General features: G+C 43.5%; 1 protein-coding gene across 2 annotated transcripts; it reads right to left on the bottom strand.

The window, feature by feature from the left end:
• Positions 1–273: 273 nt before the first annotated feature.
• LOC110958739 (proto-oncogene tyrosine-protein kinase Src-like) lies at positions 274–24593 on the bottom strand. 2 transcript variants are annotated; one of them, XM_022205412.2, is made up of 13 exons: positions 24120–24593; positions 15317–15598; positions 14104–14203; positions 13154–13171; positions 10605–10703; positions 10228–10331; positions 7727–7876; positions 7446–7601; positions 5402–5581; positions 5019–5095; positions 4781–4934; positions 4486–4617; positions 274–3307 (listed from the first exon to the last, which is right to left on the bottom strand). In XM_022205412.2, the coding sequence occupies exons 2-13, from the start codon at positions 15588–15590 to the stop codon at positions 3099–3101; spliced, it is 1653 nt and encodes a 550-aa protein (XP_022061104.1). In that variant the 5' UTR covers positions 15591–15598; positions 24120–24593; the 3' UTR covers positions 274–3098. The 2 variants fall into 2 exon arrangements, with proteins under 2 accessions (XP_022061104.1, XP_022061106.1); XM_022205414.2 differs by lacking the exon at positions 13154–13171 and having other exon boundaries at positions 24120–24592.
• Positions 24594–24870: the final 277 nt, after the last annotated feature.

The raw sequence follows: 24870 nt of genomic DNA, 5'->3' as shown, positions 1-24870 counted from the left end.
CTACACTCAGCTTGACATTCATCTACTTTCAGTGCCTTACACTTAAACTCACATTGTAACTGCAGTGAGCTTCTCTATATTAACTGGTTGCACTACATTTCATTCATGAAATCCTCCTCCCTCATGGCCTGAAAGTCCCAAACATTCTGACCGCTTGAACTGATGACTGTCACATGACGTTCTCACTTCCCCACACATTCAGCCTGTGACTGACTCACGTGATGCGTCCCAGTCCTAAGACAGCACACACACCCGCACACACCCTTATCAAAACACATTTGAAATATAATTTATTGCACATTTAAAGATCAACATAAAGTGGCACGATACTTATTTCAATCTTGTTACATTTGAACAAAAAAATAAAATAAGACAAAAGAAGTCCTTACAAAATGCTCACACCTTCCGTTTACGGTCATTGTTTTTGACTTTTGAACAAAATGGCCTTTAAGTTGCAGGAATCCCAGACTGAAACTGCATAGATTTATAAAAAAATAACTTAATTAAAAAAAAAAAAAAAACTGAGACACTTTATTATGGCACAAAAAATCCAATCAGACCTCGGCGTTACTCATGCTTGTCATGAGCCCACTGACTTGCACTTTGTCCCAGTGACTTAGAGGCGGTCCAGTGAGTCAAAACAAACAGGGTAATTCCCATTCTAAAAGAGGAAAACACTGATAAGAATAATAAGATGTTCCCGGAAAGATCCATATATATATGTTCATATAAATAAGTCAAGCCCGATTCTGAATTGTCTTTTGCAGATGTAGAATATCATTTTTTGAAAGTCAAAAAGTAAAACATCATTTAAGCTCCGTTTACAGTAGCATCTTATCAATGATTAGACATTTTGGGAGCAGGCGTGTGTCACCGTAAAAACCTCAACATGGAGGTGCAATGAAAGAAAAACTATACAAAAACAAATTACATGATAGTCACAGTCATTTGTTTAAGTTACTATTTACATCTTTGACCTCATTTCTCATGTCATCGCAACCCAAACTCCTTTTGTGGTTTCAGAACTGTCCTCATTGTTGATTGAATTAGCCATCGTCGGGAATTGTCGCTGGATAATAATCATTTCATGATGTCGGTCTGTCTTATTGCTGCATGGCTCATGTTTTTAATAACTGATTTCATACCACTTGTTGGCAACTATCTCTACGTTTCTATCTGCTGTTGTTGTATAGACTACACCATGAAACAAACCACTATGAAATGTGCGACACCCAACATAAATACCTGCCATTTAAAAGTGGCGTAACATGGTACAAAAAAAAAAAAAACAACCCTAGGGAGCTACAATATGTACAGTATGACAGTGAAAACTGGCAGCAGTGGGTGAGATACGAAAAAATATGGTTTGATGGCACCGATGTTGATCCCTCACCTGAACCTGGAGTAAAAGTAAACATACACATGTCGATGTACAGTACAGCATAAATACAAACCCAGCCAAGAACGGCACAAAAGCATGCTAACTGGCTTCAAAATCAACTCTGATAGTAAAGTCATAAACACAGTTTTATTGGGGTTACCTGATCAGAGTTTTACAGTTTCATTAGGGCTGCCTGGTTGCATACTTTATATGGGCAACAGCTGAGAAGTGACTCAAACCTTCTGTCGGCTTCAGCAAACAGAAACAGGTTTGTCCGTCCTCATGACGTTTACCGGGGAGGGGGTTAAGTAAACAGTTGAATAACTAAAAGCCTCTGGATAATAAAACAGTATATACATGAACAGCAGTAAAGAAATGTGATTTGTTTGGCACCACAACAGGAGGCTTTTACACTCAGAGTTTTTCCCGCATTGAGTTGGATATTTACCAGAGATGTGATCAATTTGGCAGCAATGTCAGCCGTTTAACAGGTCACGTTAATGTTTGATGAAAGTTGCCCCATTTATCTGAGAAACTTTATTCATTAAAGCTACCCTTTAGTGCCATCGTGACATTATCATCAACGCAACCTTCCAGGTAAACTCAAGGTCAATCAAAACAACAAGCATTCAGACGCTACCTGCATCAAAATCAATTTTTAATCGAGGTTGGATCCAGCAGGCCGTTCAAAGTATGGCAAGAAATACAGCTAGAAAAGGGACGAATGGTTAAACGAGAGAGAAAGGCCTCAAATGTTCATTTAAATGATCTAATTCTCAGGGTTACAGAACCTGCCTGTTGAGCGTGTTTACCCTGGCACCACCACGGTAGCGAGTGTACCGACCTTTCCTACTGAAAACCACTGAAAAAGAAATTGTAATTGAAATCAGAAACTTTTTTTGTCTGCCACTGAACAAAACCCTGAACCACGGGACACGTATTGTCCAAGTAAACATAAAGATAAAGATGCAAAGTAGAGTTCCAGAGCTGAGTTATTTGGAGACACTTTGAAGAAGCAGCACTTGAGAAAAACTGGAGAAAGATACTGAAAGTCAGACAGAAATAGAGGAAGAGAGGCAGAAGGGAGATAAAGGACGTTAAGAGAGACAGACTTTCCTTTGGCACCTGAGCCACAGCGGCAGTGCTCTTCTGTGGGCGGAAAAGGTACCAGACGAGGGTAAAGAGACACGACAGAAGAGGGAAAGAGGGAGGTTTCACTAAACAGCTCATGCCCGACTGAAATACCCTCCCTTGACCTTCTCTCTTCGACGGGAGGTTTCTTTATCTTTTCCCTCTCGCTCCATCTGTAGATCCTGATTTGGTTCCTCCCACATCAGTGCACCTCTCAAAAACATTTACCCGCAAGTTTAGTCACTCGATTCGATCCGAGCCAAAGTCCGTCCGGCTAGAAGTCGTCCATTTACAGCTCCGAACCTCTTTTCTGCAGGAGAGCTTGAGTAAACAGTGAGTGCTTGCAGAAAGGAGGTTCTCCGGGTTCTTCTGAAGCGGTTCCCTTATGGCACTCGAGGGGGGACTTCTGCGGGTTTCTATCTTGGTTTTGTTTCCACAGAAGAATCTCAAGTTCCTCACAGATGAGTTTCACAGGCTCAGATCCTCCCACGGCCGCTCCCTCTGAGGTCGGTTAGTGCAGATCGTTCTGTGCCGAGGCCACCCCCACCACCCCCCGTTTTGCCCCGGTTCAGCGCAGCGTGCGGTTCTATAGGTTCTCCCCAGGCTGATACTGGGGTTCTGTGGAGGTGAAGTAGTCCTCTAGGAAGCCCTGCAGGTACTCGAACGTAGGCCTCTCTTCTGGATCCTTCCTCCAGCAGGAAAGCATGAGCTCGTGCAAGGAGCTGGGGCACTCAGCCGGGCAGGGCATCCTGTAGCCACGCTCCACCTGGTCGAGCACCTCGCGGTTAACCATACCTGGAGAGACAAGCGAGAAGTTCGACTGAAGGGAAGAAAGGCCGTCTTTCAGTAGATCTGACAGATTCGGTTAGATCGATTTCTACAGGGTGGGCCATAAGTTTCCACACACAGGAAAATGTATAATGTATATTTTTTATGTTTCAAATACCCTAGAAGATGAGTTTGATGCTATCTTTGAGGGCACTTAAAGGCCATGGTGTATCAGGTGAAGATAGGAGATATAAATCAGATCAAGGAACGTATCACCAACGCCGTTACAAGCAGAACTTCAACTGTGCTAATGTAAGTTCATCAACAGTGGAAAACACGTATTAATATGTGTTCTCGAAACAATGGTAATCACATAGAGCACATTATATAAACAGAAACGGTTGTCCAACATAAAGTGTTTATTTTTCATATGTATGGAAACTCACGGCCCACCCTGTAGCGTGGGTGTTTTGCAAATGAACTGATGTTTCAACATTCTGTATTTTTAGCATTTCTATCCCTGAAGCTAACCACTGCCTTCAGATCTACTAATCTGCTGATTGTTTTGGTCTACAAACAAAAAGAGACCGTCACAAATGCGACAGTGCCCAATACGATGTCCTCAAATAGCTTGAACCCAAAGACAATTGCATACAAAAGGAAAAGTAGCAAACTCTCCCATTTGAGAAGCAGGATCAAGATTTTTTTTTTTTTTGCATTCCATCTTGAAAAATGACGACTGATTTATTGCTAATCGGCTAATCGTTCCAGCTTCAGATTCAGAAAACTCAAGTCTCAAGCAGAACCCATATGCCTGAATCCCCAGAGCAGCTCTAAGACGACAGTGGCAAGAAAAACTCCCATTAACAGGAAGAAACCTTGAGCAGAACCCCGCTCTTTATGTGGGGGGACCTGTCTGCCTGCTGGTCGGCGGGTTGAGGGAGACAGGAGAGGTAGAGCGATGTCCTCAAATAGCTTGTTTTGTCCGAACAACAGCGGAGAACCCAAAGACAATCACGGAATCAAGGAAAAGTAGCAAACTCTCACATTTGAGAAGCTGGATCAAGATTATCTTTTTGCATTTTATCTTGAAAAATGACGACTGATTTTCTGTTAATTTAATTATTCTGTCATCCAACATGATTCCAACATGATGGTTTGGTCTTGATAGATTCTGTGATTTGCTGCGGTTGACTGGATCTTACCTGGATAGGGAACTCTGCCTTTAGTTGCCAGCTCTGTGAGCAGCACACCAAACGACCAGACGTCCGACTTGATGGTGAAACGACCGTACAGAGCTGCCTCCGGTGCCGTCCACTTGATGGGGAATTTAGCTCCTAAGAAATATTAATAAAGTAAAATTTAAATGCACCGTGCTGGAGACTAACATATAACATTTAGTTGTCATTTATTTTTACCTTTTTCATCCTTTACCTATATTTCTCTCTGTGTCTAATTTGAGAGTTGCAAAGCTAATGCAGACATAAAGTACGGACTCACCCTGTCTTGCAGTGTACTCATTGTCTTCAATGAGTCTCGCCAAACCAAAGTCTGCCACCTTACACACCAGGTTGTCTCCTACCAGGATGTTGGCGGCGCGCAGATCTCTATGGACGTAGTTCATCCTCTCCACGTAGGCCATGCCCGCCGCAATCTGGAAGCAGAGAGGACAGTTTTCAGATAACATTCTAATTTTTAATGTGTCAACAAACACTGAACCTCAAAGAATCTTTTGTACCTGAGCAGCCATGTCTACCAGCTGAGGCAGGCGAAGCATCTTCCCTGCTTCCCCTTTAAGGAAGTCCAGTAAGCTGCCTGCAAATTGAAGAGCAACAACACTGTGTTTATAAAAACTACAGCAGCAGATCATTTGTTAAATGAAAGATAACCACTAATCACATAATTATCAGATAGCAGGACTGTCATTTAATCCATCTCTGGTGTTTGTGAACGTGTGTTATTAGAAATGTGGTGCCATTACAACAGTTACGAAATATATCAACTGCTTTAAAAATCCTCAAATATTAATTTAAATCAACTGTGCAAGAGCATTTATTAGATTTAATTCTGAACCGTCTGATCAGGAACGAGTGAACAGGACTAAGGTTTGGCCCCGGTTACCTTGGCTCATGTACTCCGTCACAATGTAGATGGGTTCCTCAGACACTACGGCGTACAGCTGGACCAGCTTCTCGTGCCTCAGCTTTTTCATGACCTGTGCTTCCTGAAGAAAGGCCTCTGGAGACATGGTGCCAGGCTTCAGAGTCTTAATGGCTACCCGTGTCGTACCGTTCCACGTACCTGTCCGAACAGAAACAAGCTCATTGTGTGGATCAGGAAAGCTCTGCCTCCCTTCCTGAGTCTGACACGTCACTCAGTACTGAAGATTTAACATGGAAAAAGAGTTATAACAGCTTGTAAATGGGTTTAAAATTAAATTATGCCCATATGTTGCATATACGAGGGTGCTTCAAAAAGTTCTTGGCCTCACCTGGAAATAAGGAGCCCATCTCTTATTTTGGGGTATAACTGTATACTATAAAGCCTGATATCACTGTCCGCAAAAACTCAATTGTTTGAAGCAATTAAATTAAATTCAATTGTATTTATATAGCGCCAACTACAATTCAATTTGTCTCAAGATGCTTTTCAGAACCTATATACCTGAACCCCCAGAGCAAGCCCTAAGTGGACAGGGGCAACACCGGAGAGAAACCTTGAGTAGAACCCGGCTCACAAGGGGGGACTCATCTACCGCTGGCCGGCTGGGTTGAGAGGGACCCAAAGAACCTTTTTATTTTTTAACCCGTTGCGCTTCAGTGTCCCGCCCGCGGTACACTTTGAGATCTGCATAAGCAATTTGCTAAATGTCTGAAACTGCAAACGCGATTATACAAACACTATACGCCGATGGAAAGCTTAGATTCCGCCGGTATAAACCACTTTCAGATGTGATTACCACAGCGGGTGAGAAAAACACATTTGTCCAACAAACAACGAATATCCATCCATCCTTTCTCTGAACACGGCTTCAACGTACACAGCGCGACTCACATTTCCAGGTTCATTATTACACACAGACGAAAATATTCCACAAAAAACGGCCATAATCCAACCTTGGACATCCAGACGAAACAAGCCAGTAACATATTTTGTCCAAAACATGTTTTGAAGTCGGTATATAATCCACGAATAGGTCGTTTTCAAGGAAATGCACCTCGTGATGCACATCCAATATTCCCTGTATTTCTCGTCATATTTTTATTTACAAATAGGTTATTAGCGATTTTTTTGTACTGAAAATGGCTGGAATTGACTGCAGCTTAAAGGGCTACAGAAAAAACAGCAGGAAAGCATCAAGCTGTAGTGCTGTTGCTCCGTCCACAGATGGCAGGTGGCAGAAGCAGCCAAATGTGGCTGCAAACTGTTGCCCCATGACCCTGACTGACCTGACCTGCACCGTCTGACTTCCTGCTAGCGTGGTGGTCATTTTGAGTGATGATGAGCTCATGCATGCCGTCTTTTATTTTCCTCCACAAAGGGTCAGGCGCTTGAACATTGGTGGATCAAGTGCACTGAAGCTAAAGGAGACGAGGTTGAAAAATAATGAAAGAACGATCTTTCTCCTGTGACATTTTCTGGGAGGATGACAACTTTTTGGAGCACCCTCATACTGTACAAAATCTAACCCATGGGTGTCAAACATCTAGCCCGTAAAGTGTTAAAATTACAGAGAAGACATTAAACATGTTTTTGTTGTTTTTTGTCTTTTTTTAAGTAAAATACTATATTGTTTGGCTCCAGACACCTGTGACTAAATGTTGTGTGTCTTTGTAGACACTCTGTGATCTATAAGTTGTAATGTTTAAATAATATACCGAGGCATAATGTTGTTAAAATTGAATTTCTTTTCCTTAAGAAATTTCAGGTGGTTCATGATGTTTTGTAGAAGGATAATTCTTTACATGTGAACATTTTCAGAATGTAATTTTTTGCACTAAAACAAAGGAAACATTTGGAAATGTGGTTATTTATCGGTTATTATGTTGTGATTTTACTGGTCCACTTGAGGTCAAATTGGACTGAATGTGGCCCCTGAATTTAAATCAGCTTGACATCCCTGGTCTAACCCATCTATTGGTCATTGTGTGTGAAGAATTCATACCCATCCAGACTTCTCCAAAGCAGCCCTGTCCCAGTTTAAGGTCAAGGCGGAGCGACTCTCTGGGAATCTCCCAGGCGTCCCTGGCCAGTCCCTGGGTCTGAGGTTTGGCCACTGGACAGACGTCTGTTAGAGCGTGGCACAGTCCATCAGAGTGCTCTGAAAGAGGGACGGCAAGAGAAAGAGAACAGGGCAGGTTGAGGCCGGTGGTGTTGCAAAAGGTTGACTGTCGGGGCTGTTGGCATCGTCTTACTATCAAGGAGCAGATGTGTGTGACTACTCACTGCGGTAGTGGAAGACTAGCTGCTGTAGGCTGGTGAACTGGGTGCGGGAGGTTATGTAGAAACCTCCGCTGTCCAGCTTCCTGATCTTGTAATGTTTAACATTCAGGCCTTTGGTGTTGTCATAATCCAGCACTGACAGGCAATATGCCCCTGTAAAACAAGACACAGCAGCAGACAGAGACAGGTTAGATAAATAAAACCAGGTGGCTCTGGGCCTGTGTGACAGCTGCTCTTTGGAGTTTCCTAACAGCTGTGACTGTTGGTCCATTTAAAAGCCACGCAGATCCAAGCATGCCTTTACGTCGCTGTTCAAGGTCAGCTCCTGTGTAAAGGTTAAACTGTTCAAGAGCTACATCAGCTTGTTTTACACAGCAGCTTTCCAGAAAACTCCACTTCACGATCCCTAAAAAAAGATCTGTTCAGCGGAAATGACAAAAATAAAACAACAGATAATTAGGTCAAAAATAACGACAAGAATAAAGAATCTGAGATCTCGCCAATGTGAAGCAAGGAAGCAAACTTGGAAAAAAATATGTGAATCAAAAGACTGAACCGACGTAGCAAACCTAAGCTCTGCAGGGAGGTTGTTCTACAGTGAAAGAAAATGAAAAATCAATCGTCTTTGATCTGGAGTTTTGCTGACTGATGTTTGCTCTTCTTCCCTCATCAAAAACAAAATCTAGTGGAAGAAAGACACGCTTCCAAAGGATAGCAACGTTATTATTGCAGTAGTACCACTGAAGTGTACCCCTGACCTTTCCTTCCAGGTTCAAGACCAAACCGTCGCAGCTTCATTTCTCTCCTTTGGTCATCTATACACTCTGCACAGCATTTTTCTTGCCATGTATGTAAAACACGAGGCGCAAACGTCTCTAACAAAAGCTTTCACGATGGACTATGCACCTCTCCTGTTTGAGCACTTCAAGAGGGTCATAACTTGTGTGCCTGAGCTTTTAAATGGTCAGATTCATCTTGCACGGTCCTCCATGACTTAAAATGTTCTGCTACATGTGAGCGGCATGCTTCTGCTCGTCTCTGTCACACCGAGAACCTCGCATTAGAGATCCGATACAGGACGCTCCCAGAGGCCAACGCAGCTCCTGCCAGAGCTCCTCCTACTCCCCCTGATCCTCCCCCTTTCCTACCAGTCTCCCCCTTTTACAGTTCTTCCCTCTCTTCATGCCTCTCCTCCCCACGTCTCAGAGTGTGCATGTTGGGAGAACAGAGACTTATAGCCGGGGGGAAATCGAGCACCCGCCTAAGTTGACCTAGTTCTGGCAGAGTGATTCACCCCTATCCATTCACAAGCCCAACCCACTCCACTCTTCTCCTTTTCCCCCCCCACACTTCCTCCAAAACAACCCCCAAAAGAGTCCACCTACGTCACAGGGACTAGATCTGAGTGCAGACATTCAGGGAAAGATTCAAAACTCTGCCATAAGCCCAGAGAACAAAGACATGGCGCCACAGGCCTGTGTGAAAGTTAACAAATGACTTAATTACAAGGTTCTGCCTCTTTCAAATTGAGTCCCTAAAGATCTACTTATTTCAAAGTAAAACACATCTGCTGCACGGCGCGGGCTCCAGGGATGTAGAAACAGTGTCATCACTTCCTTTTTTCACACATTTTTAATGCGTGCAAAGTAAAAAGGCCCTCGTCTTTTTTATTGAACGGGTTTTGTAGAGAGAATTTTCTTAGATGTTTCCTCACAGCATTGTTCACTGCTAAGAAACACAACTGTAAGCCTGCAACTCAGGAACAATCGCTGATCTTTTGACAACTTAGTTACAGCTGCAAATCAGACTTGTTTTCATTATTAACATAAAGCATTTCTCCCTGAACTAACTGCTTAGTCTGCTACTGTCTCTGAGTCTACAGTGAAGCCTTTAGAGTGCTCATTTTGTGCAACCAACAGGCCAAAACCTTATGATATTCAATATAATGTCACATACTGTATGACAAAGGCAAGCTGGAACCAAAAAGTCTTGGCAACTTGCTTGAAAAATGAATGAAACTCATCATCAAAATAGTTGCTAATTACATTTATTCAGACTAGACTAATTGCTGCAGCTCTAAACTTCATTGTCAGCTTGTACTCAATGCATAATTTCAATGTTTTGCATTTTAAGTTTTGCACACAAATGACCAACTTGTTTGATAAGCAGTATTTGGAGGCCTAAAATAAGTAATACTTCTTACAAAGATCATTTTATGGTGAAGTTAAACCAATCATTGCACATTAAGTCGGTTGCAACTTCACCAGGATCACATGTGAAAAGCCTCGAAAAACACCCCGAGCAAAAACATGTTGAGAAACTGCCCTTTGTGTAAGTCAGACAGTGTCACTAATTTGTTTTCCTTTCCACATTAAATACTCAAAGTGGCAGAGAGCCATACGTTTAATGCACCATTATGAACTGGTGCACAGAAAGGGGGAAAAGCTAATTGGTCTTGAAAATGGCTTTAGCCTCTGGAGTGATGCAAACATCTGCTCTCTCACCTTTAGTGGTCTCGCTCTCCCTCACCAAGAAGGTTCCTCGTCTGTTCTGCAGGTTCAGAAGGAGCCTCTCTGAGTCGCGCCGAGTGATCTTCCCAAAATACCACCTGCCAAAGTGGGCCACAGAGAGGAAGATCAGTGAGGAGCTGCTGGAGCAGGCAGGCAGAGCTAGGGTGTTTTACTGGAAGTGTGTACGAAGCAGTGTGCCAGCGCACTTCAGACTTTACATGCAAACATTTCCTCGTCACGCAAGCATCATTATAAAGCACGGAGAATACAACTAAATTCAGCCTCAGCACTGGGAGCTGCCTTTAAATGTATGCGGGGAAAACAAACAGCCAAGTAAACTGCGAGAGCTAAACAAGGAGAGGACAATGTACTCTTCTGCTTGGATGGAGTCGGACGGAGCCACATAGTTGCTGGGGATATAACCACTCTCTCCTGTCGTCAGGGAGCGAGCGAGCCACCAGTCCCCTTCTCTGTGGAGGAAGGAGAGAGAGAAAGAGAGAGCATGAACGAAAAACTGAACGAGACAAGCAGAGCGTTTCTTAGCTTTAAGATCTCCTAGGAACAGTAGTTTATGGGGGAGGAACACTTAAAGAGTATGAATGATGTTAATGTACATTTTTCTTATTGTCGACAGATCCCATGAAAAGAACCTAAACTACATGACTCCTATTCTTTCTCCCTCACTTCTGGATCTTTAACTCTTGCTCTACATCTCGACACACAATCTACCAAACCAAGTAGAGCAACAATTTACTATTACAATAGGAACGATTTTAAGCTATATTTTTCTTGTTGTCAACAAAAAAATATCTAAGAAACTACATGGCTATCCGATCTTGTCTCCTTTCAAAAAATACATTAAGAACTGACCTAACCCTCCTGTTCCTGTTGCCCTGGGGTCATTCTGATCCCAAATAAAATATTTTGCCGTCGTATATTGTCATGTAACGAGGTCTATTTGGCCTTAAATTCCAAAATGAAGGGAAAAAAATTAAGGTAATGGCTGGAAATGAAGTACGACTAAAAGTGTAACACAGATTTGACTGACAATTTATACTACATGCTTTAAATAGCAGTGAACTATCACCAGACGGGGTCATTTTTGACCCCAGAGGATGAAGGGTGTATGGCTACTGGGAGGACATTACGAGACATCTGTTGATTTTTACATGTAGGACTATACTACTACTGTTCAAAAGTTTGAGATCACCAAGGCAGTTTCATGTTTTCCATGAAAACTTACACTTTTATCCATGCACTAACATAACTGCACAAAGGTTTTCTAATCATCAATGAGCCTTCACTCCATTAGCTAACACAATGTAGCATTAGAACACAGGAGTGATGGTTGCTGGAAATGTTCCTCTGTACCTCTATGGAGATATTCCATTAAACATTTACAGCTAAAATAGTCATTTACCACATTAACAATGTCTAGACTGGATTTATGAATCATATTTAATGCCATCTTCATTGAAAAAAAAAACTTTTCTTTCCAAAAGAAGGACATTTCCAAGTTACCTCAAACTTTTGAGCGGTAGACTACTTTAAAATAATTCTAATCAAACACCACCACATTCCGAGCACCTGTTTATCATATTTAGAGATGCATTTACCATCATATAAACCCCACAGTTCTACTTCCATCCTGGCAGCAGTAACATGGCTCAGATACAGGCATCTGGATGTTAGCCTGCTATAAAACTTGACCCAGACACATTCTGCTGCATGTCAGCCTCCAGAAAAAAATCTAAATCCAGCTAAAATAGTCATGTACCACATTAACAGCATCTAGACTGTATTTCTGATTCATTTCATGTTATCTTCTTTTTTTAAAAAAAGCTTTTCTTTCAAAAAAAAAAAAAAGATGCTTCAAAGTGACCTCAAACTCAAACATGTGCTTTGCATAGACAGACCATTATCGAGCCCCGTGTAGAATGGTCCGACTCTATCTACACCCCTGTCAAAAGTTTTAGGACGCTTTCTCATTCAAATGAATGAGAAAGCGTCCTAAAACAGGTGGTGTAAGTATAATTCAGCTATAGGGAATGGTGGAAAAATAATATAAACTCAGATGTGTTTTTTTTTTTTTGCTTCTTGAAATTGATCACAACTGTCTTTAGCATCCCTAACAACAGGAATCTGTGATGGTGTTCACTCAAAATCTGAGGAATTGTTTTGGGGAGGTGAGCACTGTCCTTCAAACGGTTCATTCCACTGATAAAACCTCGCAGGGCTCTTTTATTGCCCAATCCAAACCTTCAGCAGAACTCGGGCTGCCTGGAAGTTGTTGTCGTCGGTTCGCTTAGTGAAGGGCATTTTGAAAACGGTAACATGTAGATAGTGGAAAGAGCGTTATCTTACACACTAGCTGTGGATGAACACATTTGTGTACAATCATGCCGGTTTTGGCAGTTTCATTAGATTTGTTTCCAATAAGAAAAACAGCAAACGTTGCCAGATTTATCTTATATTATAGGATATGCATCTACAGGAAGCTTCAAACCCCACATTCCTCAACTTCCACATCATCTGACTGAAGCCCACAATGCCCTTAAAGCAAGAGAAACCTTTAAAAAAAAAAAAACACACACACACCCTTCATCCCACACCAAAGTTCACAGAACGATGTGAAGTAAAACCCACCCTTAAGAGAGGAGCTAGACAGGCACAGGCAACCTTTTATTCTACGTGTAGTCCCCCACTTTTAGACCTTGAACTGTTGCTCTACGTCCTAGCACACACGCAATCTACCAAGCAAGCTGGAGAATCACTCAGCATCTCTAATATTTACTAATTCATCGCAGCTACCCTCTGAACTCGATCAGACAAATCCGTGCAGCAGCAGCAAAGGGACTGTGAACAAAAGGTTGCATGAGGGATTTTTATTTATTTTTTTATTGCATTAAATATTACTGACCTGAAGCTGTACTTTTTCCTAGGAGAAACCATGAGGCATGAGAAAGGAAGAGAGAAGGAGAGATAACAGACACAGCAGACACATCAAAACACGGCAAAGAGACACAGCAGGGCAAGCAGCACAGCACAGACAGATAGCAGAGGGGCTGAATACGCTGAGGGACGACACCGTGGGGCTGATGTAGGCTCGAATTTCCATTTTAGTGTGGTTTGTAATAATTGGTATAAAAGTATCTGTCATTTCCTTCTCAAAAATGACCAAATCTTCATGGTATGTTAATAGATTTATGGTATAACTGCTTGTAATTCATGATTTGCTTTGAAAACATGCCCTGAGTAGCACTTTCTAATGCAGATATTGCACTGTTTAATGTGCATAAGGTGTGAAATTATTACGTTTTCAGCCCTACAATGTAGTGCCAGACTATGTAAAGAACAGCAGACCTGATTTATGGCAGGAAGTTATGGAAAGAGCTCATAAGTGGGGGAAAAAAATGACAAAACACTATTGTTCTGATGTTAAACACCTGCAGCTTTTAAATGCACGTCTAATTTCTTAAACCTGCTCCTTCTAAATCTGAAAAGCAACGTTACACAGACGAGATTTCGACATGTGCTGACGTCCAACGGGGAAACACGCTTTTCCAGGCGTCATCTGCGTGGAGGAAAGGAATGCGAGCGCACGTCTCTATAAAGCGTCTTTAAGATTATGACGATGGCAGCTGCCCAAGAGGAACAGAATGCATTAGCTGAGTGCCGCTCTGCTCCGTTTTAGCAAACAGATGGGCAGGATCGCTCAGCGGTTACCGCTTCCGACTCTCGCCGTGTGCGCTCGCGTTCATTCACATTCGTGCGCATCACGTGCTCGTCGAGAAATCTGCTCATTTAGATAACTGCGAAGTGGTGGCACTGGAGGGAGAACGAAAAAGACGGACGGCTGTTGATTCTTACGTGTTGTTGACAATCTGCAACCGGTCGCCTTTCCTAAAGGTCAGATCAGACGCCGTCCGTGACTCATAGTCATACAGCGCCACGAATGTAGTCACACCTCCTGCAGGAAACCACACACAGAAACAGAAATATTCATTCAGGGAAAAATGAAATGAAACACACGAAAATAAAGACATTAAAGGCTACTTCCTCTTAACTTACCATAACACAGGCCTATTCCGTGAATGTGCTCTGTTAAGCTTTACATGTAGAGTTATTTTGCTCTTTGCTCTGGAGACTAATGAAGCACACTGACTTTCAGACAGCCAACCAATTGTTCTTGGAGGGCAAGGCAATCATATTAAAGGTTTTCTATTTTCTGTGAAGCTTTGTATCCCTTATTTTTAATGAACCTGCAATCTAAAGCAGGGAATTCTGCGGCCAATCATCGATCGGCTCATTAGATGCGCTGCAGGAGGACGATGCGACCAGCAGAACCGATCCTGACACACCAGCAGGCCTCTGCTCTCTGGATGGAGGAACATTAAGCCAACCATCTGGACAGTCTAGACGGCTCAAATGTCAAGTAAAATCTGGACACTTTGGCACGTTGGGCTTCAAAGTCAAAGCGACGGTTTTAAGTCCGGCTTTTTGATGGTGGGGAAAAAGAAACAGCTTTCAGATATTGTTTGCGTCAGTGTGACTCACTGTGGATCCGGTTTTAGATGTTTGTCTTTTCCCAGGACTTCACGCTAAAAGCAAATCTGTGAGCTGACTCAGAGATAAGTCAAAGTTCTTATCAGATCCTGTTAAATCTGCTTCTCAGCTTCATTCACACTAAAAATTTCAAACACAGCCAACAGCTGGTTAACTCGGCTGGAAACTGGAGGCGATGCAGGGACTGTTCTCTCTCTGGAGACACCGACTGTTCAAAAATTTCGGTTCATTTACATAAAGGTTGAAGACACTTCTATTTGCTGTTGCATTTTATTGAGTTAAGTCTTGTTTGTATCGTGCAATACACTGAAAATGTATTCATTTAGATTCTTATTACCTTGGTGAATCTATGACCTCTATCTCATTCGACTTTTCTATTATTATATTCTACTCTTACTAGACACCCATTTGTGTGTTTTTACATTGCCCTATTTTTATCTTAATGCCTTGTCCGCTGTTGAAGTTTGCTACATGCATACACTTGCCTCACTTACCGATTTAATCATGCATTTCCTACCTGACAGAGGTCCTCTCTGAGGTGACGTGATGGTTCCCGTGTGGTCCACCCCTCCAAAGAGAGCCAGCTCAGGAGTGTTTGTCGGAGCGTGCTGGTGCTGCCCCTGGCGCCCCTGCCTGCCTGTGCCGACGGCGGGGCTCCTGTTGGGTGTTTGGGTCTGCTGGGCAGGACCCAGGTGGTGGAAGTGCCCGCTGTCTGAGCCCGTGCCTATAGTACCGTCCAGGCTCATGGAGCGCTGGCCTGGCTCCTTGGGCTTGCTCTTGCCCGCCCCCATGTGCAGACCTGGAACGAGAGCCAATGACAAGTAAGAAAGCAGCAGGTAAACTTTGAAGCCGCATTGCCACAGCTTCTGCCCAAAAATTAACACTACCGCTCAAAAGTTTGGGGTCACCAAGACAATTTCACGTTTTTCACTCGATCACGAGAGATTAGCTTTTAGATTTTTTCCCCACATCCTGACGTTCATTTTAGCTACGGTACAATTAAATATCTGATGTGCAGGTAGTAAAAAATACAGAATTTTTTTAAAAATGTGATTTCAAAATAAATATTACTTTGTCTATAGTTTCCTACTGATTACATTAAATCTTCGATGAGGCATAAAGAATTTAGCAGTAAGCAGTGCACACGCGGTTTGACCAGCCGATCCAACGTTTACATTTAACTGGCAGTAATGGAGATTCAGCTGCTGTCCTTTACCTTTTAAATGCAGAATCCAAGCATCTGGGTTCTGTACGGCGTCTTAAGACAATCTGATCTGTAAGTGGCGCCATATGAATAAAATTGAATTGAATGTTTTCCATGAAAACTCCCACTTTTATCTATGTGCTAACAGAGCTGCACAAGGGTTTTCTAATCATCAATTGGCCTTTTAGCTAACACAATGTAGCATTAGAACACAGGAGTGATGGTTGCTGGAAATGTTCCTCTGTACCCCTATGGAGATATTCCACTAAACATTTACAGCTAGAATAGTCATTTACCACAATAACAATGTCTACACTGTATTTCAGATTTAATGTTATCTTCATTGAATAATAACTGCTTATCTTTCAAAAATAAGGACATTACCAAGTGACCCCAAACTTTTCGAACGGTAGAGGACTTTAAATAGTTCTAATCAAAATACCACCACATTCCAGGTGCCTGTTTAGCATATTTAGCGATGCATTTAGTGCTTTTAATTTCATCCAGTACCTTTGCCGTCATATAAACCCCACAGGTCTACTTCCATCAGATACATGCATCTGGATGTTTTCCTGCTAATAACACTTTTATTTATCTGCAGTTTGACCCACACACATTCTGCTACATGTCAACCTCTAGAAATCCAAATGCCACTTCTCTAGACAGTTTAAAAGTCGAGATTTTTTGTTAGATTTCAGATGCACATTTAGTAGATGTGATACTTTCAGGGTGACCAGGTCCAAATGAGATAAGAATCCTGTGCAACTACCGTTTTAATCAATCAGAATTTAACAGTGTTGATTAAAAAAAAGCTCACTGAGAAACAGGAACTGACATTGACTTCTCAAACTGAACTCCTCTTAGCAGCGTGCGCTTTGTGAGCGTCACTTTCACTGTAGCTCTCCTAATCCACCACAGAGTATCTTTGGAGCTGTTCCAGGTTCAGTTAAAACCGTTTAGCATGCGCGCACTCTGAAAAAAAACACACATGCATTCAAGGTCACTCCTATCTGATTCAATCTGCTCCGAATCAATAAGCATCTACGAGGAAAACAGGGCTGCGAACAAAAGGAGCCGTGGGCCGCGCTGAAGCCGAGCGCCAACATTTGGTGACATGACAAGGACACAACAGGTACCGCTTCTCATCTCTGTTCTAACGCCGAAAACATCTATTATGGCCCGATGACACGCAACAGGTCAAGAATGTGCCGCCGTCGTGAGTGCCGACGACGACGACGACGAGCACGCTCAGACAGTAAAGTGCACCCACAGAAAGTTGGAGTGCCTCGTTCACACACCGAGCCCAACGCTTCCCTCCAGGCGCTGTGGAGTGACTCACTGCAAGACCGGCTATTTCAGGCCAGCTGAAACAGAGACAGTCACACACACATGAAACAGCCTTGTTCCTTTGTGAATACAGGCGCTCTCAGTTCCAGACAGAGTGTACGCATGTGCGTAGGTGTGTGTATGTGTGTGTGTGGTTATGTGCATTAGCAGCTGTTCCTTGGTCTCTGGGAAACGAGGCTCAGTCGCACACCAACACCCGAGCACAGTTGCGTCTCACATCCTTTTTTCCAACACACGCATGTACCCTTTGCGAGTGTTTCCAGCACACTTGTGTGAGTCTGACAGACAGGACAGAGGGTTATTAACAGACAAGGAGGAAGGAACTGCCGGTGGCTGTAAAAAGAACATGTAGGTGGCTGTTGTATATGGCATGGACAGCTGAGGCTTAGTGGGTGTTTTAAGTGCGATGTGTGAGCATAACATAATTACACAGGTCTGGGAATTCTGAAAGACATGGAAGGATCCCACTGTGAAGATGCGTGGGCGTGTAAGCTGCCGAGTGTGCACGAGCGTTTTTTTTTTGCGAGCACGCACGTACAGTCGTGCAATCTTTGATTCAGCTCCTGCCAGGATGTAATCTAGCGCAATGGGGGGGTTAACGTATCCCATGGTGCAACACTGAGTCACACAGAGATAGACCTGCAGAGAAAGACGGACAGGATTGTGTGATTTGCGTGAAAAGTAAACCGACCGCTCGATTAGTCCGGCTAGTCCACACATCAGGAATTGACTTCGTGGTACCATCTCTCTGATGATCGAAACGCCACCAAAATGACAAAACGGCAGCAAAAGTGGGCCACAACCACAGCTCCACTGATCGCAGTCTTAGCAGGTTCGAGAGGAGCTTATGCAACAGATATATTTAGCAGGCCAGATAGTCAACATATGCATACAAAAAAACTTGTGGTGCCAATCTGTGCAATAGACAGTAAGCCGAATTCACCAAAAGAAATAAAGAAAGACTCCTTACTGAATGTCCCATTACTTCAGATCTACTTGAAGCTTGAAATGTGGAAGTCACTGGTCCAGAGCTTGAGCCTCTAATCTACAGGACCTCTCTGTGACAGAAAACCTGCTTTAACTCAAATTTTCACAGCAATAGAGATGGATTTTTTTGAAAAGGAAAAACTATATGCAGTATGAATCAACAGCAAACGATGAAAATATAAGAACTTGTCAGACATTTGATGGTATGAATAGAAAGAAACACATTGTTAATGTGGGAAATGCTAAATAAATAATCTGAAGGAAAAAAAGAAAATCGATAACATTTAATCTTTGCAGGTGTTACACTAAATCAGCACACATCACACAAACATGCTGTGATACTAGTGCAGATGAAATACAGAACGACACTCCGTGAGCTGATGAGGTTTTAAATATCCGTCTCCATCAGTTCTATTAAAAGTGTGTATTATAAATGACTATGGCATTTTTCTGCTGCAGTCTTATCACTCCGCCGAGGAACGTGGTGGAGTTACGCGATGATCGGTGTACGTTTGTCCGTCTGTTTTTCTGTGTGGAACATAATTCAAAAACGGACAAACTGATTTGGATGAAATTTTCAGGGAAGGTCAGAAATGACACAAGGACCACCTGATTAGAGTTTGACAGTGATGCAGCTCATAGTCTGGATCCATGGATTTGTTAAAGATTTCTGGATCATTGTGAGATAGCAGCCCGGCGTTATTGCAGACGATCACATGATACCACAAATCGACCACTGTAGACTTATCGGGACTTCTCCTTGTTTGATCGTTTCGGTCACATCCGGACTAAGTTGACGGAACAACTGAATCATATCTTTCTCCTATCAAATTTGCATTTCACTGCTTCCACTGTACTATTATATATCGTGGAGCTTTGTGAATTTGGACACCGTACAGAAACATCATCATCGTGTGTAACGCAGTAAGGCAAGCATTTGGGAGAAAAGGGTCATTTAACCCTGACGCTCTGATTCTGGCTTTGATCTGGTCCCAAATTGATTTAGAAAACAGACCAATCATTAGGATTAATCTCACGCTGATGAGGAGAGTAATGATCCTCACAGTCGGGTCCTATGAGAGCTGCAGCGGCCAACACTAAACTCTGGATCTGTCCAGCACACACTGGAGCACCGTTGAAAGCCTCAGAGCCTGCGTATGTAAACAGCACAGCCGGCTCTCTAACGCTGCCTCACGCCTTTTCCTAATATGGTGTCTGAGTGCCCTAATATCAATGAATGCTAACACGTGACTCCATCCAACGTCGTGATATAAAATGGAGCAAAGGAGGAGCGATACCGATTCAGCAACACGTCGGATGGATAAAACGAGCAACAGGTAAAGGGAGGGTGTGCTGTAGAGTCTTGTGAACACAGAGGAGTAGTAGAAATGAAAAAATAATGAGGAATGGGAGGTTTCAATCCCTGCGAGTCTTTCCGTACAACAGGAGCGCAGAGGAATGTGGGAGAACCAGACTGCACCGCGCTGCTTCCACTGCCAGCGACTGCAACAAGAACAGGCACCTGAGCAGCGGGAGGGCAGGATGGGAGGAAGGAAGCGAGGAGGGAGATGAAGGAGGAAGATGGTGTGGGGGCCAACAAAGAGGCTATTTTTCCTGGTTTCCCAGGACACTGAACTTCTTTCCAACAATAACTCCTGTTGCTTTGCACCTCACATTATATAATCATGATATTATAAATGACTTTCCCTCATTTATAAATCACAGCACTCGTGTGTGGAACAAGAGATGCCTTCTGGATGTTATGTCTTCTTAAATAAGAGCTGCTTTCTGGTATAGAGCGTGCTATAAAGTCATTCGATTTGTGGTTTGAGAATCTCAATAAAACAGCGACATAACGCAAAGACTCGCTGACTCCGTGAATCAACCCCTGCCTTTTTGTGTTGTCGGAAGAGAGATTTTGAGGATTAGATATGAATCACGGCAAATACAGGTTTCTGTCTGAGTGCTATTTACCTCCAATCCACAACGGAGTTCAAGAGCACTTCAATATTGACAGTGCATTTATCACCAACCTCTGTCTTTCTCACAGGCCCAGCGCTGACTGAGCCTTATAAAAATCTATAAACTATCTCTGACATGAACTGAATACTGTGGAGAAAGAGGGCGAAAGGAAAAGGAAAAGAGTTCAAATGTTTAAGAGGACTGCAGGCTGATAAAGCAGAAAAGTCCTAACACATTTCTGGTACTGAATCGGGTCAATAGCTTCACTACAGTATGCATGTTGTTCGTCTGATCTGACTTTTGTGGACAATGTCTGTGTAGGTTCTCATTCATCCAGGTCATGGTTATCCAAAGTAGTTTAAATAAATCCACTGGACTTTAAGAAAGTTCCTTGAAGATGTTTCACCATCCAAGAGGCTTCTTCAGTTCTGGTGGTGGTTGGTGTTGCCCCAGCTTTTGAACCTCTGTGAGGTGTTTCCAGGGCTATTATTCCAATGACCGATACCAAAACTCATCTGACTACTCAACAATGGTCGTCGTTGAAATGCACAGATGTCACTGAGCCCTCGTGTGCTAATGGTGTACAATGAAACCGGCTTTGCTTGCCTTTGCTTGTAAAGTTCCTTCTGTCCACACTGGCCATAAAGAGGCCTGCTGTGATTGTGGTGTAAGAAACGTAGGTAAAAATGCAGTTTTCTTTGGACATTCGTCGTCCCCACATGATGCCGATTCCCTGACATTTCCTCTACAGCCACGACATCTGCATGAAATTTGGTTCAACCATTTGTTGTCACCAGAGAATGATTCCTCCTGGGTTTGGTGTTGACATTTGTGGCTCTGGCTCCAATATCTTTACAGTTATCACATGCATTACTGTGGCTATTCTTGCAACAGAATACAACAAATTCCAGAAAGACGCTCGTAGCTTTAAACACCACACTGCTTCCGTTTACCTCAAGTTATAAAAATCCTTCTGATAAGCCCATAAACTCGTCAATACGATATTCCAACTGGACTTCCCGGACTGTATTTCATTGTCTCACCACTTTCTTGACAACACCCACCAACGAAGACCCCTGCTCCGTTTTAAAGCATGCAGTCCCTGATGAATACAGCCGGTACACTCACAGCAGCACTCTGTCTCACTGTTCATCCACCGCAGCCCAACAAGGAACCATTGTTTGGGGAAACAATGAAGGAATTTGGTGCTAAAATGACTTGGGAAGACACTCACCCTGTCAGGCTAACACTGATGAAGTCTTATATTGGCTTCAGGTGAACTTAATGCGTCATCGCACAGAAGGACGGCTGAAGGCTTTGTCCTTTATGTCGTGTCAGGAAGGAATCTCTACGCAGCAGGCAAAGGGCGAGAGCAACCAAAGCTTGGCAAAATGTGAACCTGTTCCTCAAATTTTAGCATTTTTCCTTCTGGCCATGCAATTATGTTGAATTATCTTCTAAGTACAAACCAACTGCTGACATTCTTGAAGACGGATGATTCTGATTTAAAGAGCGATTTACATTTAAGGACCACATTTCAGTACGATAAAGCTTAAAACTGATTTTGCACAGCTTGCAAGTACACACACAAACCCAAAACTAACTCATTCTCACGTTTGGCCTGCCGCATCAAACATTTGTAATCCTCCATCTGAAGCTGAGCACAGCAGGCTGGTCGGGCACACGAGCACATTTGGCCACGGCGAACCTCACTGAGTCACAACAGACGGTAACAGTTGCCACCGCGTTGCAGAGAGTGAAGGACCTCCAGCCAACGTTTCAGCTGAATGGGAAAATTACAGTTTGCCCTTGGGAGGGAGAGGCGAGGGAGCAGGAGAGGAGGGAGCAACGATAGTTCCTCAAGATCAAAACGAGAGGAAACGTGCACATTAGCGTCACCGTCTCCCTCTGATATATGCTCCGTGGTGACATGAAACATTAAGAGTTCACGTACTGTGCATGAAAAATACCAGATTATCTGTGTCAGGGAGAGAACAGGGCTGAGAAAAGACAATGCGGCCACATTAACTATCAAGTCTTGCACTTTCTAGTCCTGTGAATCCCATCTTCTTCACTGTCTGCCCCCCCAAAATGTTTCTTTTTTTGTACCGACCCCACAGACTTTGGGAAGTGTGAGCCTGTGCCTTGCCGTCACACACACAAGAAAGGCGACATAAAGAAGGAGAAGAAGAAGTAGAGGAAGAGGAGAAGGGGGACTGATAAAACCCATTTCCGTCCATGTGGTGGCTCTGGCAGCGAGTGATCCAGGCCAGGAGGAATGGCTGCTACAGCATGATTAATTTCACAGGACGTGAAGGCTGCTTCATGTCACACTCTTTGCGAATGATTAGCTCCACAAATTCATCTGCCTTTTACTGAAAGACAGTCGGTAATTTCAATTTACAAGCAGCTTATTTTGGTCGTTTAAAACAAAACAAGCTCAGGGTGTTATTTGTAACATCTGCTCTCCTCCCAGTATGCAAACATTATCTGCACATTTGAGCCAAACAATGAAGTCAATTAAAAGACAAACAATAAATCAATTTTGATAAACAAAAATCTTACCTAATCTGAACTCAGCTCCTAAAATGGGAATCTTTTCTGGTTTTCTGTGTCTCTTGTGGCAGTATATAAACTGGGTTAATTGGGTTTGTACTGTTGACTTGTCAAAAGGAGACATATACAGATGTAACCTTGGGCTGGTGGAACTTCTAGTGAGTGTTTTTCTGTTTCTCATGGCCAAATTATTTACTATTGACAAAGAAAACACCCACTAGATTAATCGATACTACTCAAAACTAACCTTTAGCTGCAGCCTTAAAGCCAGCACGAGTCCTTTACTGCCCCCTGAGAGGAACACTATGTATTCTGACCCACTTTCTACAGTCTTTCTGCTTGGAAATCGTTTCTGAGAAATTTTAAGGATGACTTTATCATTCACACAATGCGTCTCCTCATGCTAAGCTAACCCCATGTTTGCCAGATCACATCCTCAAAGGTCGTCCAACACTGAGCTTTCCCACGATTCAAGCATCTCATTCAAGGCAAACCCGAATCCACCGCCTTATGGAAATCAGCTGGAACTTGTCCAAAGCCCCCCCAAAAAACCAACTGTAAATAGATTAACCACGTAATTAAAATTCTATATCCACGGGATTAAACACCAGTTGTCAGCAAAGCTGCTTTCAAAGAAACACGGGGTGGGGTAGTTGCTGCCTACAGGAGTAGCAGCTGTCAAAATGATAATGTCTTTGCTATGGGATGTAACGGCGGACAAATAAAAAACGGAAAAACATCCGCTGTTTGCCAAACGGATCCACACTGGGCACGTAAACACGGATTTGTGAATGGGATCTAAAAACAGGGACAATGCTCCTGTGGCTGTCGTGGGCTCCGGCTCCCATACGGCGCATATGCGGCCTGATGAATCAAAACAGGTGCTGTTACAGCTCCATTTTGAATTTCGATGGATTGTTGGCTTTATGTTTCTTCCCGTGCGCACTCGATTTGCCGGTGCATTTGTGGTCGTGACAGTCAGAAATGTCACATTTGCACACGGGGCTTTGCATTTTTGCGCGGTGTGTAGTGAATCGTCAACAACCCGAGCCCTGGCACAGACTGGAGTGGCACTGGCCAAATGTGCGAGCAAGCCCTGGCTAAATGGCCTGTGCAACAATGAAATACAAAGTCAGTGGAGATACGCTGTGCGTAAAACATCCGTATGAGGGGAAAAATGCGCAGCGGCAAACCCACAGCCCCACAGCTAGTAAACCGAAATACACCCTCGCAATAAAACGCTACGAAGCTCCAATTGACTCACCTTTTACGCGTCTGGAGATTCAGCCCAAAAATCAGAGACGCGCAGCGAGGAACCGTGTTAGATCCGAGCGGCTGTCCTCATTAGAAAAATAATGGAAGCGGATGGCCAGTTGCTGTGGAAACCTCGGGCCAGCCACGAATCCCATTTAGCGATTTTCGGCAGAATCGCAAGAGAAGGAGGAGGAGGGGGAGGAGGAGGAGGTCATGACGGGGACTTGCCTTGTGGAGCAGAGGGCACAGCTGCCGGGCGGCTGCGGTGGGCCGGACCAAACACCGAAACCGTTCAGCTGGGGAGAGCCGACGGCGCGGTGAATTCATGCGACGGAGCGGGAGTGGCGCGGTGTGGAGGAGAAGACATGCCTCGTAGGGGGAAAGGCACGGGGTAGTGCATCACTGACGAAACACGAGAGCGCAAATATGATGAGGCTGGATTTTTACGCACTTTACGCAGCAACGGCGGCGTCGGAAGAATTCACGTCGCCGTTGCGTAACAGTCAAATTGTCCGAGGCGTTGGCAGTGCACGACAACAACCCCGGTTAGCTTTTCTAAAAATATTTAATAGTCACGACTTAGACGCTTTATTGTCGTAAAAGCAGCGCGACACGACGCATATTCTAAGAACATAGAAAAAAATCTCCTCTTTCCGGTTTGGGTCCGGCTAGCCACATCGGTTGCTAAGCGACACACTTGACTTCTGTTAGCAGCGGAAAGTTCCTTGCGGCAACTTTATTCTGGGGCATTAATATTAAAA

The sequence above is a fragment of the Acanthochromis polyacanthus genome, chromosome 5 (genome assembly GCF_021347895.1).
Source record: "Acanthochromis polyacanthus isolate Apoly-LR-REF ecotype Palm Island chromosome 5, KAUST_Apoly_ChrSc, whole genome shotgun sequence".
In the NCBI taxonomy this organism is placed as follows: Eukaryota; Metazoa; Chordata; class Actinopteri; family Pomacentridae; genus Acanthochromis; species Acanthochromis polyacanthus.
This window is presented reverse-complemented; position numbering and strand designations above follow the sequence as displayed.

What these genes read in the sequence shown, in the direction of transcription:
- LOC110958739 (XM_022205412.2), bottom strand. Translation starts at nt 15,590, where the DNA reads ATGGGGGCGGGCAAGAGCAAGCCCAAGGAGCCAGGCCAGCGCTCCATG. An exon ending in GACTCCATCCAAGCAGAAGA is followed by an intron (nt 10,332 to 10,604) that starts GTACATTGTCCT and finishes CCACTTTGGCAG; the next exon opens with GTGGTATTTTGGGAAGATCA. An exon ending in TGAGTACACTGCAAGACAGG is followed by an intron (nt 4,618 to 4,780) that starts GTGAGTCCGTAC and finishes AATATTTCTTAG; the next exon opens with GAGCTAAATTCCCCATCAAG.